Consider the following 17980-nt stretch of genomic DNA (forward strand, 5'->3'; position numbering starts at 1 on the left):
GTTCTGGAGTTTCCATATGGTGCAAAGTGGATTTTACGCTTGCATTTCAAACATCCTGAAGAGGAAAGTGTGAAGGGAGGTTATTTCTCTTTGAGGTCTCTCCAAAAGAGAAGGCACTTTCCTCTGAACGAAAGTGAATTCTCTGCTGGGGAAGGAACGCACTGTCCGATAGGTGAGGTATTACACTCTATAGAGATGAAATAACAGGGCACAAGACAGACAGATAAGCTGGCAGCTAACAAGCAGTGCAGAGTTATGCCAAGAGCTGTTTCTTCTACCATCAATTTCCACTACATGGCACTTACTTTCTGCTGCCAGGGACATGAAGATGACCAGTGCCAGGAGGGTCTTCATAGCAGACATTTCCTGGAGTCTCTGGAATGTTCAGGACAATTTCTGGTTTGTAGTAAGGTCTTCCAAGTAATCTACCAGAGTGATGGGCTCAGCTGTCCAAGGATAACATACTTAGTGCACAATCTGTGGTTAATACCTTCTTAGCCACATAGGACAGGAGGCAGAATCCAAGGGCACTGCCAGACCTGCATACAGGGGAGGGTTGACTGTAGGCTGTACTCTGGGCATCTCAAGGCATAACTTAGTTTTCAAGGATTTTTTATCCTGTGAAAGAATAAATCAGGAACAGTCAATGACTTACTTAATGTACCACGGGTGGCTTTGGAGGGACCTCGGTTTTAGCAAAGCACCTGACCACAATATTCTTCCATCAATTTAGACGTAAGCTCCTTAGGGAAGAAACTTTGTCTTTGTGCCCGTCAGTAGAATGTCTAGTACAGGTAGCACTATACAAAAAATAAATGATAATGGTATGCCTGGCTTGGATGAGTACCCCGTCCCTGTCCCCTCTAATCTCTAGAAAGCACAATTCAGATACTTCTCCTTTGAGTGAAGAGGTATTGGGTGAAAACAGGCTCATTCAGATGAGCGAGGTCTCTCTCCAAATCACTTCTTATAATCACAATGAAAAACAATCCCACAGGCAGGAACTGAAATCTAGGTTCCCTAACTTTATCGGGGTTACCCCTGGATCAAGGGTTGGAATAACACACTCAGAGACACGCAGCATTGTCTAGTGGTTCATGCAGGCAATTCTGAGACAGAATACTCACAAGCTAATCCTGTACCACTGTGACCTTGGCCAAACTCAAATAATGTCTGTGTCTCAATTTTCCCACCTGTTCAAAGAAAAGGGGGAACAGTGACACTGCCATACTCTTGCATTCTGAGATCCTCACACAGAGAGGAAAAGTATCAATGATCATTAAACCCATTTAACATGCACCTTCCCATTGCTCTGGCTGCACATATGAGATTTACTACCCAGCTCCAGCAACTACACAGACTTGTTTCCAATCTGGGAAAGTCTAGTGCAAAGGGTCCAGTTATTTGTCAGATGGGGGAGACGGGGGTATACGACTCAGAATGGCAGGGCATTGGGTAGTTTGGCAATTGCACACAGTACTGAAATGTCCTTCTTCCCTTAGAGAGCTGTGTCCTGGCAAGGTGAACTGAGCTGCTGGAAATACAGCGTGGAAGCAACCTGCTGGGGCACAGCACAATGTCCCACTCGTTTTTGTGTATAGAATGCTTCTCAGCTGCTGGAAAACGCTGACGTTGCAGTGGATTTTTAAAACGCTGATTAAGCTGATCGACAGTGCTAAAAAAGGAACCCGCCTCCTCCCATTTGATGGAGCTCAGCCTGGACACAGTTCTCCCATTCCCAAATCCTCTACCTCCATTTACTTCGAAACTCTCCCAGCCTGAGGATTATCAGTGATGAATATTAACACTGAGCATTTACATTGTGCGATGCTTCCTTGTCCTTCACGACCCCGTGGTCAGGCTGGGAAATATCTGCCTTTTTACAGATGGAGAAGCTAAAGAGAGGAGAGGTTTTACCTGAGGCCATCAAGAGAATTGGTGTCAGAGCTGGGATTAGAACTGAATCCTGTCTCCTGATCTATGACCACAACCCTCTATTCACCCTTCTGCAGCCAGCCCGCCCAAAGTCTGTCACCATGTAAACCCACAAAATACAGGGAACATCCCCTCAAATTAGTATGAAACTATAAAGCACGTGACCTGAGGGCACTGGAAATTAATCATTTTTAAAATTAATTTTGGGTGCATTTTAGAGTCCATACAAGCCAGTCTCAGGATTTGATTCTGATCACACTTGCACTGGTGTAACGGAGGAGTAACTGCATTGAAATCGATGGAGTGACACCTGACCCTGTGTAAATGGGTCAGAATCAGGTCCTCAATACACATACAATAAACTAATACAGGAAAAGCATCCAAGAATGGTAAATACAGTTTTTATTCAGGCAATGAAACATGGAAAAAATATATTAGTAATCATTATTATAATCTCATTTGTGTGAGTATAACTCTTACAAATATTTACCTGACATATAAAAGGGAAATTATTGTACATATAAAATTTATGCAGATGGCAGTTACATACACTGTACAAAGCAATCCTGATAGTAGTCAATGCAAAGAGTTCTTCTTCCTGCCTCTGGGAGGGAAGAGACTGCACGAGGGATGCAGTGGAAACAGATTTGCAGTCAGGATGGTCATTAATTGGCACTTTACTGCAGACAAGATCTATTGCAAATGTACACTTGTAGACGGCAACATTAATAATTTTACAGGCAGGCAACTTTGACAGTTAAAAGGGATGGTGCAATTCTACTGGAAAAAAGAGAGAGATCATGCTTTGAACTTGGTGCATGGCCATTTGCTAGTTTCCGGGTATTAGCGATACATCTTGGCTTGTTCATTAGGGAAGGAGTTTTGTGTTCACAAGACACTTGTAAAAATTACTCAGCAAAGCTTGAGTATTGCCATTATCTCTCTGTAAAGGAACAGCAGCAAGTTTCAGATCTTCCTGAAAATGCTACTGAATGGCAAAAGATGAAGTGGCATCTTTACAGACCTGAATAGAAGGATCTACAGATGATGAGCCAGTCTATACCAAAGCTTTGCTTCTGGGTCTGTACACTATAAAGCAGCATACAAGATAAAACAGTCTCACTGATTTAAAGTTCCATACATCTTCCATTATATATAACTATAACCATTATATATGTAACTATAACCATATTATAGTTAATAAATCATTCCTTAGGAATCTCATTTGCCCAAATTCTAACGGCATGCTGAGAGGCACAGAAATGGAACACTCAGATGATACAGACTGTGAAAGTGCAATCACTGGACTCTGGGGAACAGATACAAATGGGAAAATGCTCTCAAATCAGATTACTACTGAGGGGGAGGAAGGAGCTCTCTGCAGAACTGTCTTGCATTTCAGTTCTCTTACCTTTGGAGGAGAGGGAGGTTTGTTAAAGATTTACTTTGTAATTTGCAAGCTGCAGTTCTGTACAGATGCTGAGACTCATGACTGTATTTTATAGAGCTGTGTTCTCTGGAGTTTATCAAAACCTCTCTGCAAGGACGCATCATCTCAGAGCAATGGAAAAAAAACTCACAGAGAGACAGCTACCTCAAAACATGCTAAGATTTGAGGAATCAGTCTCCCGGCACCCTAATGCGCTGCGCTGGATCTCCAGACTTTAGCCCTCAATAAGCAAACCTTTCCTGCTTTTGTTTTAGTCCCTTATGGCCCCAGTAAGATAGCAAATGCAACTATGTTTGTTCAGAAATCTAATTTCGCTTCTCTTAACACAGGTGGAAGTGAACATGAGTGGCATAATATGGGGCAGTGTATCTGAGGGCAGAGATCACATCAAACAACTATTCATAACAAAGAAAGAGTGGATCTAATGGACATCATTTACACTTTCTTATGTGGGTTTTTTGGGGGATGAGGAGAACCTGTGATGTGACTCAACCATAAAAGGGGGTCTTATTAAACACGCTTTATTAAGAAAGCTCTTCTCAGTTCTGTGGCAAACTCTTGTTTATTCATACGCTTTTCTCATGGGGCAGTAGAATAATGTTTTACAAAAACTCAGATTTGGTTCTGGAGCTGCCAGGCAGGTTTTCAATGCCATTTGGTTACTATCTAAACTCTGCTACAACATGGACACTGTTTGCAGAGAGCAGGTCAGCCCGGGATCCTGGCTACTCTTTTACAATCTATGAACGGCTTTAGTTACAACTCAACATTTTGAGCACATTGGGTGAAATTCACACCTGTGCAGAGGACTAGTGCCAAGACTAGGTACCACTCAAGTCTCACCAAAATCATGTGCGACATGAGTGGTGCATGGACCTCGTGCTGGAATCTTGCCCATTGTTATTAGGGGAGAGTTAAATGGATCCCGATAAAATCAGAAACAACCTGAAATTTGCCCCCAACTCAAAACTAACCCAAAACAACAAATAACTTCTTCTGGGATCTGAAAAAAACTTGATAACTCTCCTCCCTCTCACAACTTTTTTCCCTCTACTTTTTACCCATCCCTGCTGGGGCTGGACGTGGAGATGCCGAGCTCCTCCCACAGAATGGTTGCTTTCAACAAGGTTTCTAGCCCAAATCTGCAGACCCCAGAGGTTCAGAGCTGTATCTCAATGTTTGGCTTCTTTCCTTCGGGGGCTCACCTTTGATTCATCTATTTGCCATTGTCCACTTGCAGTAACATCTAGCTAACACCTGCCAAGAAAGAGTCGTTATTATTCAAGAATCACAACACGGTTTAGGTGCGTTCTGGAAACGAGTGAGCTAAAGAGAATGCTCCTACTTCAGTCTGACCACACTCAAACTATGGTATAACCCAGGGCAATCAATTATTTTTTGTCAAGGTCCAAAATTTCTTGGTTAAGGTATAGTCAAGGTCTAGACTTCAGAGAAAATAATTTAAAAAAATAACAATAATGATGATCATAAACAAATTAAAAGATTCTGGCATCCGTTCTAAAGCATCTGGTCATCCGGATTTGGCTACCTCTGGTGTAACCTGATCACTGAGGTTGACAGGAAGAGCAGCCTCGTGGCCCCATGCTCTCCTTTGTCTGTGGTTCGCTCACTTACTGCCTGGACAGAGGTTGCCCGTCTCCCTCTGTAGATCATCTGATACAAGCTTTCTTACCAACATGCTTGAGGGCTGTGTAACTACTGCGCCCGGGGGAACAGTACAGGAATGGGGGGTTTCCTTTCCTGCCACCACAGAGAGCTCAATAGTCACAAAAACGCTGGGGGTCCATATCCCATCAAGGGAACTACCCCTGGGCTAATTTCGGAGGGACCTTCTCCAGTGCACAGCAGGACACTACTTTCAAAGGAGGCATGCTAAACTAGTCCCATTAGCTAGTCATGTGCTAGGGGCAGGGTGTCACCATCTTGGTCTTGTTCAATGTATAATAATCGTCTCCCTACAGAATACATTTCATAACGTATATTTTAGAACAGACGTGTGCTCTGCATGGTCCATGTTAGGAACCAGAAAATAGAAGAGTTTGATTTTGGTATGAAACGTTAGCAGCCAAAAGGCTTGCTAAACTTTTACATCCGCCACTAGCTAGGGCTCAGTTCCAAAACAGCAAATCCTTCCCTGGTTTGATACTTCACCACTATCCACTCAGGACTTTAAAATCGGATCCACTGCCACCCCAGCTGTTGCCTAGCACAGCCCATGTTTTGTTCTGGAGTTACATTTCTCTGTCTGAAGGGCAGGACTGCTTTGTACAAAACCTCAGACAAATGGTTCCAAAGCATAAGTCCCTGACCAAGAGAAATTAGCATGGACAGAACAGTTCATACAGCTTGTGAGCATCACTGCTGTCAGGCTAGGGGTACTGCACCCTAGTGAATGCCATATGGATGAGACCAGATGCAACTCTGCAGGGTGGGAAAGCATTGCCAATGCGCAGACAGGTAAAACTCATTGCTAATGTTGGCTCATGCAACAGCATTCCAAGTATGGTACAAAAACAATCTACATACATTTAAATATATGTCACCCTGCAGAACTTCTGGGTCTCTACTGCAGTATGAAAGGTGCTTCAGCAATTCTGCATGAAATTGGCTTGGTCCAAATAAAGGGAAAATCCACACTACAGTTCCACTGAGTGGTTTGCTTGCATAGCTAGTATGATTCGGCTTCCTGCCCATTTGTACCTGCAAGTTTATTTAACAGCTGTTTGCAGCTGACTTTGCTTGTACTAGTTTCTGGTTCTTTTAGTACTTGTAAAACTGCAAAGGCATTTCTGAGAGCAAGACACGGTCCAGAGCATTTTGCATAATTTCAAATGGCATTCTGTATTGACTTGGAGAAAAGGATTTTAGGACATTCACCATATGCACAAATTAGGGCCTGCTCCCTTCTTTCTGCAGTCCCCAGAGGGAGCGGTCACTCCTCTAATCTCACAGCAGCATTTTGAACCAATACCAAAGAGCTTTGCTTTGCATATTTTGAATTACTATTAAAATACTACTAATCAATGCCAGGAAATGATGGTGCTAGAGGGCAGCACAGGGCAAGTGGTACCACCCCAAGAGGAGATGTACAAAGTAGGTAACCAAATATGCACGCACATCTGTCTGGATGGAAGATCCAGCTGTGAGGAAGGACCCACCAAGGCTGATGAGAGAGAACAGAGAGCCCTAGTGCAAGGACAATAAAGTGCACTGACCAAGGGTACCTCTGCACTGCAATCTGAGGTGTGACTGCAGCTCAGGCTGAAACACGTGCGCTAGCCTGGCTAAAGGCAGCAATGTAGATGCGCAGTACAAAAATGCCAGGGACCCTGGGTACCTACATGCATTGCTGAAGCCTATGCTGCTGCATCTACATTGCTATTGTTACCCATGCTAGCGCAGGTATGTCAGCCTGAGCTGCAATCACACCTCAGAGTGCAGTGTAGACATACCCAGAGAGACACTTCGGCTTCCCGCCCTAGCTGCTGGCAGGGCATGGGATCAGGACTTGCTACGACATGTTACATGAATATACACTTGGATCAGCCTATCAGAAATGAATCAAACCACTTTCAGGCAAACCAGTTCAGCTGTAGGATTAACCAGTTAATCAAAATCGCATGCTGTGGACACCGTGTGTGTGTGTGTGGGGGGGGGGTGTTTCCTGTTAGATGCCCCCGATTTTAACATCATTACCTCCCTATCCCAGACACTTCTACTGAGACCCCACAGTGCCTTCCTTTCTCAAGGTACCAGTATTGCACTGTCAGCTCTCGGCACCTGGGTGTGGGCTTAGCATCACAGCTGGGACCTCCCCATTGTTTTTAGGCGGAAAATGCCAACTGGTTAGGTGCTCGATAGATGTAACCAATAAAAATCCCAGCTCTCATATGGGTACAACTCAAACCAGCTCTCTAGCTGCCAGGAAGGGACCCCAGAAAGTGTCCGCAGGCCTGACTGAGGTGCTGTCTGTAGGGGTGGGCATGTGGCTGCTGATGACACCAAAAGAAATGCACATGTCCTGCTGGATTAGGGAGAAACTGAGCGAAGCCCTAAAAACCTGGGGCTGCAAACCCTCTGAAACGATCAGACTAGAACCCTTTGGGACGCCAGCTTTGCCTCTGGGGTGATGGGATCCTGCAGTCAAGTGGGGCAGGCAGCTGTGCGCATGTGCTTTTCTCTGCTCAGGGGAGATTATTCCTGGAGACTAAGGCAAGGTGCGCAACGTTACAAAAAAAGCAGCCAAGTGCAGAGTGTTGGACAAAAGGTGGCGAGGCTCAGTCAGTCTTTCCCATCTTTGCAATCAGCTCGTCACAGATCTTGGTCAACTCTTCAATTTCTTGGTTCTGAAAGACAAACGGTCACATGGAGATGAAGAGATGAAGTTCCCTAATGGCCACGGGTAACCAGTGAGTGACCAATTCCAGCCCCTTTCCCCACTGGTAATACAAATAAATCATCATCATCATCATCATAAAAGGAAAGGCATGGCCCCTGGGGGGGGGGGGAGCAGAGCCAATCTGCTTCCACTACTGACCCTCTGCAGGGACTGGGGCTCTATCGCATGGCGAGCGGGGGCCAATGAGATTGCTCTGCAGTTGGCACTGTAGTTCAGGGCATTCACTTCTGCAAACAGGATTATGGCTACTAATCCCTTTGTAACACCATTCATTGCATTTCAAAGCAGCTATCCTTGTAGTATGCAGGCACTCTGGCATGTGCCAGCCGAGTGAATGGCAGAGAAGCATGTAGAAAAAGAGACTCGCTATCTGCCCTGATCTCCAAGAGATCTCCCTAGAACGATGCCAGGGATCTGCATTCCAAGCTAGTCCTGCAGGATCTGCTGTCTAGGCTGATCCTGGGGGATCCTAATCACAAACTATCGCTCTCCAGCTCCGTATAACTGCCCACCAGCCCAGGTCCCTGTCTAGGAGCACAGTCCTGATACAACTCAAGGCGAGGATCAGCTGGGACACACATTCCATGGTGTGTGGGGGTTTAACAGCCGCATGGAGACACCCTGGTATCATTTATCATGGATTTCATGTCCCCAAGTGGACGGTGCAGCTTGAAATGCAGCTGTTCCCAATAGCCACACCAATATTTCAGTGTGATGGTAAGTGGATAACGGGCAGAGATTTAAAGAACAGAATTTATATTCCTCCCCTCCTCACTCTGCCTGGCTTCAGGCTAGCTTTTCTGAGACCCTCCCTCTCATGTCAGCTGTGATCTGAGAAATGATCCCAAGATCAGTAGGAGACACTTTAATGGCAACTGTTTCCACTGAAATCAATAGCTAAACAAACACCACTTCAGGATCCAGATGGGGGCGGTGGCCGAAGGGCCTTTACCTTCTGTTGGAGGGCTCTCTCCAGTGATTCCACCTTCATCTGCTCTTTGCGCAGCCCAGCATGGAGAGCTGCACTCTCAGCTTTTGCTTTTGTGCGCACCTGTGCAATTTCTTCATTGGCTCTACGTGGGGGTTTAGAGAGAGAGAGAGAGAGAGACACACAGAGTGAGAGAGAATATTTATCACATGGGCCACAGCCCAACACAGTAACATTACACAGTGCCACAGCGTACAGTTATCTAAACGCCTAACAGAGCAAAGGATAAAGTCACCTGTTAAAGCAGCCAGTAACAGCTGCACTTGCTGTGCTGGCTCCAGTTCTCCTCCATGTTTATGAGCAATAGATTCTGAGGCTGTGTCTACATGGGGAAGTTGCAATGGTGTAACTTAAACTGGCTTTTAAACTGGTTTATTTAAGATGGGGCAAACCTGCGTGGACACGCTGCTTTCAGTTTCAGAGCAGCTTTTCTTGGGGTAGCTTAAGTCAACTGCAACAAGTTTAAGATGAACAAAAATAAGCTCCTTATACCAAAATCAGACTGTCGACACAGGGGTTTGACTGGTTTAACTACATCAGTTTAAATTCACACCTTCATGAGCTAATTCAGTTCAAACTAAATGGAAGGATAAACAAAAATAGATCAGTGACTAGGGTTTTTGATTCAAAAGGGCTAACTTGAAAAAATTAAGGAAATTAGTTAGGGAAGTGGATTGGACTGAAGAACTTGTGAATCTAAAGGCAGAGGAGGCCTGGAATTACTTCAAGTCAAAGTTGCAGAAACTATCAGAAGCCTGCATCCCAAGAAAGGGGAAAAAATTCATAGGCAGGAATTGTAGACCAAGTTGGATGAGCAAGCATCTCAGAGAGGTGATTAAGAAAAAGCAGAAAGCCTACAAGGAGTGGAAGATGGGAGTGACCAGCAAGGAAAGCTACCTTATTGAGGTCAGAACATGCAGGGATAAAGTGAGAAAGGCCAAAAGCCATGTAGAGGGGAGGGAATTAAAACTAATAGTAAAAGGTTCTATAGCCATATAAATAAGAAGAAAACAAAGAAAGAAGAAGTGGGACCGCTAAACACTGAGGATGGAGTGGAGGTTTAGGATAATCTAGGCATGGCCCAATATCTAAACAAATACTTTGCCTCAGTCTTTAATGAGGCTAATGAGGAGCTTAGGGATAATGGTAGGATGACAAATGGGAATGAGGATATGGAGGTAGGTATTACCACATCCGAGGTAGAAGCCAAACTCGAACAGCTTAATGGGACTAAAATCGAGGGGCCCAAATAATCTTCATCCAAGAATACTAAAGGAACTGGCACATGAAATCACAAGCCCATTAGCAAGAATTTTTAATGAATCTGTAAACTCAGGGGTTGTAGCATATGACTGGAGAATTGCTAACATAGTTCCTATTTTTAAGAAAGGAAAAATGTGATCTGGGTAACTACAGGCCTGTTAGTTTGACATCTGTAGTATGCAAGGTCTTGGAAAAAATTTTGAAGGAGAAAGTAGTTAAGAACATTGAGGTCAATGGTAATTGGGACAAAATACAACATGGTTTTACAAAAGGTAGATCGTGTCAAACCAACCTGATCTCCTTCTTTGAGAAGGTAACAGATTTTTTAGACAAAGGAAATGCAGTGGATCTAATTTATCTCTATTTCAGTAAGGCATTTGATACGGTTCCACATGGGGAATTATTAGTTAAATTGGAAAAGATGGGGATCAATATGAAAATTGAAAGGTGGATAAGGAACTGGTTAAAGGGGAGACTACAACGGGTCATACTGAAAGGTGAACTGTCAGGCTGGAGGGAGGTTACTAGTGGAGTTCCTCAGGGATTGGTTATGGGACCAATTTTATTTAATCTTTTTATTACTGACCTTGGCACAAAAAGTGGGAATGTGCTAATAAAGGTTGCGGATGACACAAAGCTGGGAGGTATTGCCAATACAGAGAAGGACCGGGATATCATACAGGAAGATCTGGATGACTTTGTAAACTGGAGTAATAGTAATAGGATGAAATTTAATAGTGAAAAGTGCAAGGTCATGCATTTAGGGATTACTAACAAGAATTTTTGTTATAAGCTGGGGACGCATCAGTTGGAAGTAACAGAGGAGGAGAAGGACCTCGGAGTATTGGTTGATCACAGGATGACTATGAGCCGCCAATGTGATATGGACGTGAAAAAAGCTAATGCAGTCTTGGGATGCCTCAGGTGAGGTATTTCCAGTAGAGATAAGGAGGTGTAAGTACCATTATATAAGACACTGGTGAGACCTCATCTGGAATACTGTGGGCAGTTCTGGTCTCCCATGTTTAAGGAGGATGAATTCAAACTGGAACAGGTACAGAGAAGGGCTACTAGGATGATCTGAGGAATGGAAAACCTGTCTTATGAAAGTAGACTCAAAGAGCTTGGCTTGTTTAGCCTAACCAAAAGAAGGCTGAGGGGAGATATGATTGCTCTCTATAAATATATCAGAGGGATAAATACCAGGGAAGGAGAGGAATTATTTAAGCTCAGTACCAATGTGGACACAAGAACAAATGGATATAAACTGGCCATCAGGAAGTTTAGACTTGAAATTAGACAAAGGTTTCTAACCATCCGAGGAGTGAGGTGAAGTTCTGGAACAGCCTTCCAAGGGGAGCAGTGGGGGCAAAAGACATATCTGGCTTCAAGACTAAGCTCGATAAGTTTATGGGGGGGGATGGTATGATGGAATAGCCTACTTTTGGCAATTAATTGGTCTTTGACTATTAGCGGTAAATATGCCCAATGGCCTGTGATAGGATGTTAGATGGGGTGGGATCTGAGTTACTACAGATAATTCTTTCCTGGGTGTCTGGCTGGTGAGTCTTGCCCACATGCTCAGGGTTTAGCTGATCGCCATATTTGGGGTCGGGAAGGAATTTTCCTCCAGGGCAGATTGGCAGAGGCCCTGGGGGTTTTTCGCCTTCCTCTGCAGTGTGGGGCACGGGTCACTTGCTGAATGAGTCTCTGCACCTTGAAGTCTTTAAACCATGATTTGAGGACTTCAATAGCTCAGACATAGGTTAGGGGTTTTTACAGGATTGGGTGGGTGAGATTCTGTGGCCTGCGTTGTGTAGGAGGTCAGACTAGACGATTATAATGGTCCCTTCTGACCTTAAAGTCTATGAGTCTATGATTCTTAAGTCAAACCCAGTGCAATTTTCTCATGTAGCCAAGCCCTGAGTGATGGGTAGGGTTTCTCTGCCTTTCCACTTTTAGAACAAGAGGCCCCAGTGTCCCTGATATTCTCTGCCTCAGGACTTTGGGAAAGCCAGTCAGCATGTGCTGCCCCTTGATGACACTTTAAGTAGTAATGGTATCTCATCAAAAGAATTGCTAATAATATTGTAAATAACCAGCAGCTTTATAACCATTCTTAACTCACAATCTCAAATATTATACAGTTATCATCCAGCCACCTCGCTATAAAAGCACAAATGATATAGAATGGTAGATTTCATTTTGCAAACTCTGTTATACAGATTGCTTTACCCTGCAGGAGTTCAAATTCCTCTAAACAATGAGCAGGACCCTTCTCAAGGTTACAGATTCTTTCAAAGACTCTGGTATGAATCTAATTTTTTATTTATAAACCTGGTTGAAAGACTGAAATCAAAGCTCATTCTTGTTTCTCCCAAAGTTCCAGACTCAGCCTGCATTCCGCAGAGCCCACATCTGGGATTCTTACTTGTCTAATTTTTCTTCTGCATGGATTTTCAGGGCTTGATACCGCTGCTCTTCCTGTTTGACCCGGGCTAAGTAATCCTGAGCACATTTTTTCAAAGCTTCTTCATTCTGGAAGATAAAAATTGCAAAACAATGGTGACTAATTTGAAATGGAGTTGAGCATGTCACACTGTGCTGATACGAACTACAAAACTGACACCCAGATGGAAATTGAGGTTCACAACTTTTGAAGTATTTTTTATTCTTCCGACAGATTGCTCATTTATGCTATGGCCTTTTTACACCACTCTGATAATGTTTTTATAATACCTTGCCTTTGCTCCAGCCCTTTGCTTGGATCCCTCTGCTACTTCTGATGTCTATTGTTCACAGAGTACAGGGAGAACGCGACCGTAAAATCTATAAAGAGGAACAGGCTCCCTGCTGCGATCAGCTCCAGCAGCTCTTATCACTGGCTTCCTGTGACATTTACAACCCAGACAGGTACCCTGCTTATTCATCCCAATGCTGACATATAAACGCAAGCACCGGAAACATCCTTCGACGAGGGCAAGGAGTAGAGCTGGGCAATTTTTTGACTTGTTTTTGGTGAAAAATGAAGATTTGGCGACATTAAAACAATTTGCAAATTTGTATCAATTTTGCCAGATTGTTTCAAATGAAAAAAAAATCTGAAAAAAATTAAACATTTAATTTCAACTTTTTAAAAATAAACCATCCTGATGTTTTTATTTGAAATGACTTTTAGCTTAGAAATGTCCTTTAATTTTATTATTAAAAATGCTCCATATCAAAACAAAACATTCTGGTCACCCTGAAATTAATTTTTTTTACTTTCTGATTTGCTGAAAATTTCAACAAATTTCATTTTCAGTTTGACCCAAAACAATTCTGTCCCCCACCCCACCCCCCTGCCCCAAAATCTTGGCCTTGCCAGTGTATTGAGAAATCTGTTATTTGCCCAACTCTACCGAGGAACATTGATTCAAAGTGGCATTGGGGACATAGGACGACCAGAACAGTATTGGACAAGAAACAATAATAGCCTGTGTGCTTCTATAACCCCTTAACCAGAAACCATTGGACAGGACATCACACAGGCAGCACAGGAGGTACAACAAGGAAGAGGAAAGCAAGTCTCCCAAGAGAGTAATGGACCTTCTTAAACCCTTCCAGAATGCCCTTCAGGTTCTCGTATCTCCGAAACAGATCCGACAGGGACCTTTCTACGGAGTTCAGGTCTGCCAGGGCCTGTTCCTTTTCCATCGTGAGCTGCTGCAGACTCTTCTGGGAGGCCATGTTTGTCCTCTGTTCATCTTCTGTGAATTAGAAGTAAATTATATTTACATCAAAACTCTCTTTTTCTGAAATGGAGACTGCTGCAGCAACGGCCTGGGGGTTATCGCTCCAAATTGCCCCATGACAGCCCTGGCTTGGATTCCAAGCGCGAGGGGCTCTCAGGAGCAAGCAGGGATGAAAGCACAGCTACCGTCACTGCAGTGGTCCTCACCTGGCCAACTTTGGATGTTGCTGATGGCTCTTCCAGGGGAGCCTCTGTCAGCCCACCTTGACTGGACGATACATCGTCACGGTGGAAAGCCGGGGTGCGGGGGGGGAGAGGGAGGTGTCTCACGGAGAGGAACCTCAGGGCTATGGGAACACGTGGAACCTCCAACTTAGAAAACCTAACGGTCATTTGTCAGGACGGAGAGAAGCTGGTCAGGGCAGCTGGTGGAGTGGGAGTAAGGGATTCTGCTTCATGCTCCTTATGGAGGCCAGTCCTGGTTGTAACAGCAGATGGGCACTGAACTAGGGGAAGCAGATGAAACTGGGTCCATTTTTCTCTGTGTTGTTACTGTGATCAGCATCCCACAAGCCATCCCGAGGCCACCAACTTCCTAACGCTAGTGACGGCTGCCACCCAGAGAGATCTTACCTATCATCTGGGCAATGGTCTTTTCATATTCAGCCACGATTTTCCTAGAACGAAAGGGGACAGGGGACATTTACACACAGTCTGGGGGTTTGTTTGTATCTGTGAAGCTCTGTTGCTGGCAAACTGCAGCTGGTATGTTGTTGCCAAGCCCACTTCTTAAGGCTTTGGGAAACAAAATGACACCAGCCAGTTCCAGAGGCAGCCTGTGTGCACAGTCTGAAACTATATGTATAGTCACTGAAACAGTCTAGATTATAGTTCTGATTCCTCTCAATCACCTCCTCTTTTCTCCAGTAATATCTGCCATCCAGCTGACCTGGCCTTCCCCTGGGCTCTCAGGCATGCACAGTTAATAGGATTTTACTCTTGCCACAAAGAACATGACAGACTTGTTACAGTCTGAGCATGATGCGCTCACGGCTTGTAACATGTTCCATCCTGAGCATGGCTATCCATGATATCTTATTACCACCAGGGTGAACTAAACCACAAGAGTCACAAAAGAAGAGACGCATGAGTAGCTTTTCAGTACCAAGCAATTCAGCACCCCAAAATCAACAGCTTTGCTTCAATATACCCCAGTGGCTGCATGGAAAGTCCAAGAGTCAGGCATGATTTGATCTGTAGCTCTGTGTGGAAATGCTAACGGATAACGTTGGGGGGTAAACACCTGAGAGCTCAGATTTTTACCTCATTTCCAAGACTTCTTGTCGGCTCTCTTCATATTTTTTCTTCCATTCATTTGCTTCGATCTCCTTAGTGATTATCTACATGGTAAAGGAAACAAAATGCAAACTCTAACTCTCCACCTCCAGGCATACAAGGGCTGTCTTCCAGGAGGTGGATCCCTACACCCAAAGCTCAGCTTCAGACTGTGAATTGGGAATGTTGTAGAGGATAGTCAGAGACATTAAATCCAATCACTAGCAATGCAAAACCCGAACATTTTGATATTAGCTGAAGACAGCTCTTTAGAAGATTACCAGCAATGGGCAAAGATTTAATCTAGATTCGAGTGCTGGCTCAAAATGTTCGGAGCCTCTAATTACAAACGTTTATGAAGCATTTCTGCTGAAAATTACATGCTTATGCCACTTGAAAAATAAATGTTAAGTGGCAAGCTTGAGGCATGAGGAGATGATTGCCCCAAAGCCTGCCACTGCACATCAACACAGGTGCTCAGCTGGGGTTTTACAGTAAGGGACCTGTGCAGATCTTAGATAAATTCATGGCTATAAAACTCTCCCCTTTTGTAAAAAGCAACAAAGAGTCCTGTGGCACCTTATAGACTAAGGGACGTATCGGAGCATAAGCTTTCGTGGGGAATACCCACTTCGTCAGACGAGCCCAATATGTCTGTTAGTCTATAAGGTGCCACAGGACTCTTTGTTGCTTTCTACAGATCCAGACTAACACGGCTACCCATCTGATACTCTCCCCTTTTGGAGTCTCGCTTTTGCCACAAGACGATGGAAGTGTGAGAGTGGGGGGATCTGCTGCTATCTTCTTTGCAGGCACCTTCTGCAGGCTAGGAGAATTGCTGGCCAAGCAGTAGGAGGGTACCCAAGAGGAACAGAAAGATTGCAAACTACAAAGATTCTCCAGCACTTGATGATTTAAAATCCAGACTGGATGCCTTTCTGGAAAGTGTACTTCAGCCAGACACAAGATTTTGGGCTCAATATAGAGTAATGGGGTGAAATTGTAATGGCCTTTACTATAGAGGTCAGACTAAATCTACTGTTACCTTCTAGCCTTAAACTCCATCCCCTGCCCCACCGTGTCCGCTGAGAATGTCACCCCCCCCAGAGCATCTCTGCCTCTCTGGGAGGCTAGTTCCCACATCCTGGATACACCTGTGATGTGACACCAGTGGGGAGCAGAGGTTATATTATTAGTGTGTGGTAGTCCCTAGAGGCCCCAATGGAGATCAGGGCCCCATGGTGTTGGCTGCTTCACACACACAGGCTGAGATGAATTCCTGCTCTGGGTGTACACGTTTTGCTGCCCTGAGCAGGCACCAGCCCCGACAGTGCTGAGTCACCATTACCTCTTCTCTTATTAAAGTGAGCACGGCTGTTTTGTCAGATTCACTGAGGCAAATGCTTTCCAGAGGACTTTCACTTCCACTCGCTCCGGTCGTCATGGCCCCAGGGGCTTTGTCCTTTGAGCACAGTCCAGAATCGCCCTGCGGTGACAAGAATTACTGCTCAATGATACATTCGATCTGCAGCTTTTCTGCCCAACTGCCCGTATTTGGGGTATGTCTCCACATTCTAAAGTCCTTCCTTCACCCATCCTGTATTTGTACACTGAAAATTCAGAGGCCTGTCTCCATTGTGGGAAGGAAACAGTGCAGTGTCCGGTCTAGGTACAAACCCTATCATTCCGGTCATGCCCAGTCCCCTTCAGGTCCCATTGTCTGTTGAGGCTGGATGAGTGGTTCCCTCCAAAGTCACTTGAAAATGCAGCTGTCAGACTGGCATACGGGCACACGCTTCCATTGCAGAGTGAGGGGTTTGATGCATGCTCTAGGAAGAGCAGGAGCTCACAGGATGTGTGCACAGTGAAGCGAAAACAGGCCCTAAGGGAAGTCTCTTGCTAATGCATCTGATGGGCAAAGATTTGAGTCCCTTCCAGGTCAGCCTGGCCTCTGTCTCTAGGCTACCACCCTTTAGAAATCCAATAAACTTTGAGTCCTGAATAGGATGCTAGATTTAAACCAAACGTAGAAATGGTAGAAAACCCATTTCCCAGGACCTATATCAGACAGTTTCTAATGAAGATATTGCCAGAGCCAGATCCCACAATATCATCACACTCCCTTTGCTACATGCCCCGTGCTGCTACCGATTTAAAACAGCTCCAGGCACGTGAGCTTTGCTAAGTGTTGTTAATTGCAGCAGCCTATGTCAGGGCCTGCAGGGGACAGCGGATCCTGTGCCAGTCACCTCCCATTTAATGGGGGATTTGCTACAGCTGGAAGCAGTTGTATAGAGGTTTGCACAGCCTGGGTTATTTTGCTGGGCTTCACAAGTGGTTGTAGGGTCAGACAGCCTTCATGCAGGGAGCAGTGTTGATTATCTGTCTCCGCAGAGCAGCCATCTAGCTAACACCCCTGTGCAGACAGGCTCCAATCATTGCCTCCCTGATTGGAGACAGATCACCGTCCCCTTCCCTCTGTATTAGCATGTGCTGCAGCAGCAACCTCCTCTTGGAGCAACTGGTCCAGCGGGGTATTTAACACACTTCCTTAGAGCAGGAGGTCATCAGATAGGGCCATTGCAGTCTGTGTTCTCTGGAACGCTTGCTGCATATTCTCTGACCAACTACTCAAAGCAGCCTCATCCGGGACACACCCCATGAAAACCAAGAGTCTCTCCTGCCCGGGAGAACTTCACAGTCTAATACCCTGATCTGGATATCAATGCACCTTTCACAGATTTCCCCTGCTACTCTTACTAATGAGCAAAGTCACAGGTGCTCTACCTTGTGACTTCTCCACTCAGAACCCATCTCCTCTTACTTGAATCTGCAAGGAAATCACAACACTAAAAT

The 17980-nt window shown here is 44.8% G+C and overlaps 1 protein-coding gene across 1 annotated transcript in view; it reads right to left on the reverse strand.

The window, feature by feature from the left end:
- Positions 1–7683: 7683 nt before the first annotated feature.
- The window catches only part of TACC1 (transforming acidic coiled-coil containing protein 1), a 43212-nt gene continuing 32915 nt past the window's right edge, over positions 7684–17980 (reverse strand). The window contains exons 8-14 of the mRNA XM_065398759.1: positions 16473–16610; positions 15113–15189; positions 14423–14466; positions 13645–13805; positions 12488–12594; positions 8758–8878; positions 7684–7752 (exon numbers count right to left, since the gene is read on the reverse strand). Of these exons, the coding sequence (XP_065254831.1) occupies positions 7684–7752; positions 8758–8878; positions 12488–12594; positions 13645–13805; positions 14423–14466; positions 15113–15189; positions 16473–16610 (717 nt within the window). The remainder of the gene's footprint in view (positions 7753–8757; positions 8879–12487; positions 12595–13644; positions 13806–14422; positions 14467–15112; positions 15190–16472; positions 16611–17980) is intronic.

Source organism: Emys orbicularis, chromosome 2, assembly GCF_028017835.1.
Source record: "Emys orbicularis isolate rEmyOrb1 chromosome 2, rEmyOrb1.hap1, whole genome shotgun sequence".
NCBI classification, from domain to species: Eukaryota; Metazoa; Chordata; order Testudines; family Emydidae; genus Emys; species Emys orbicularis.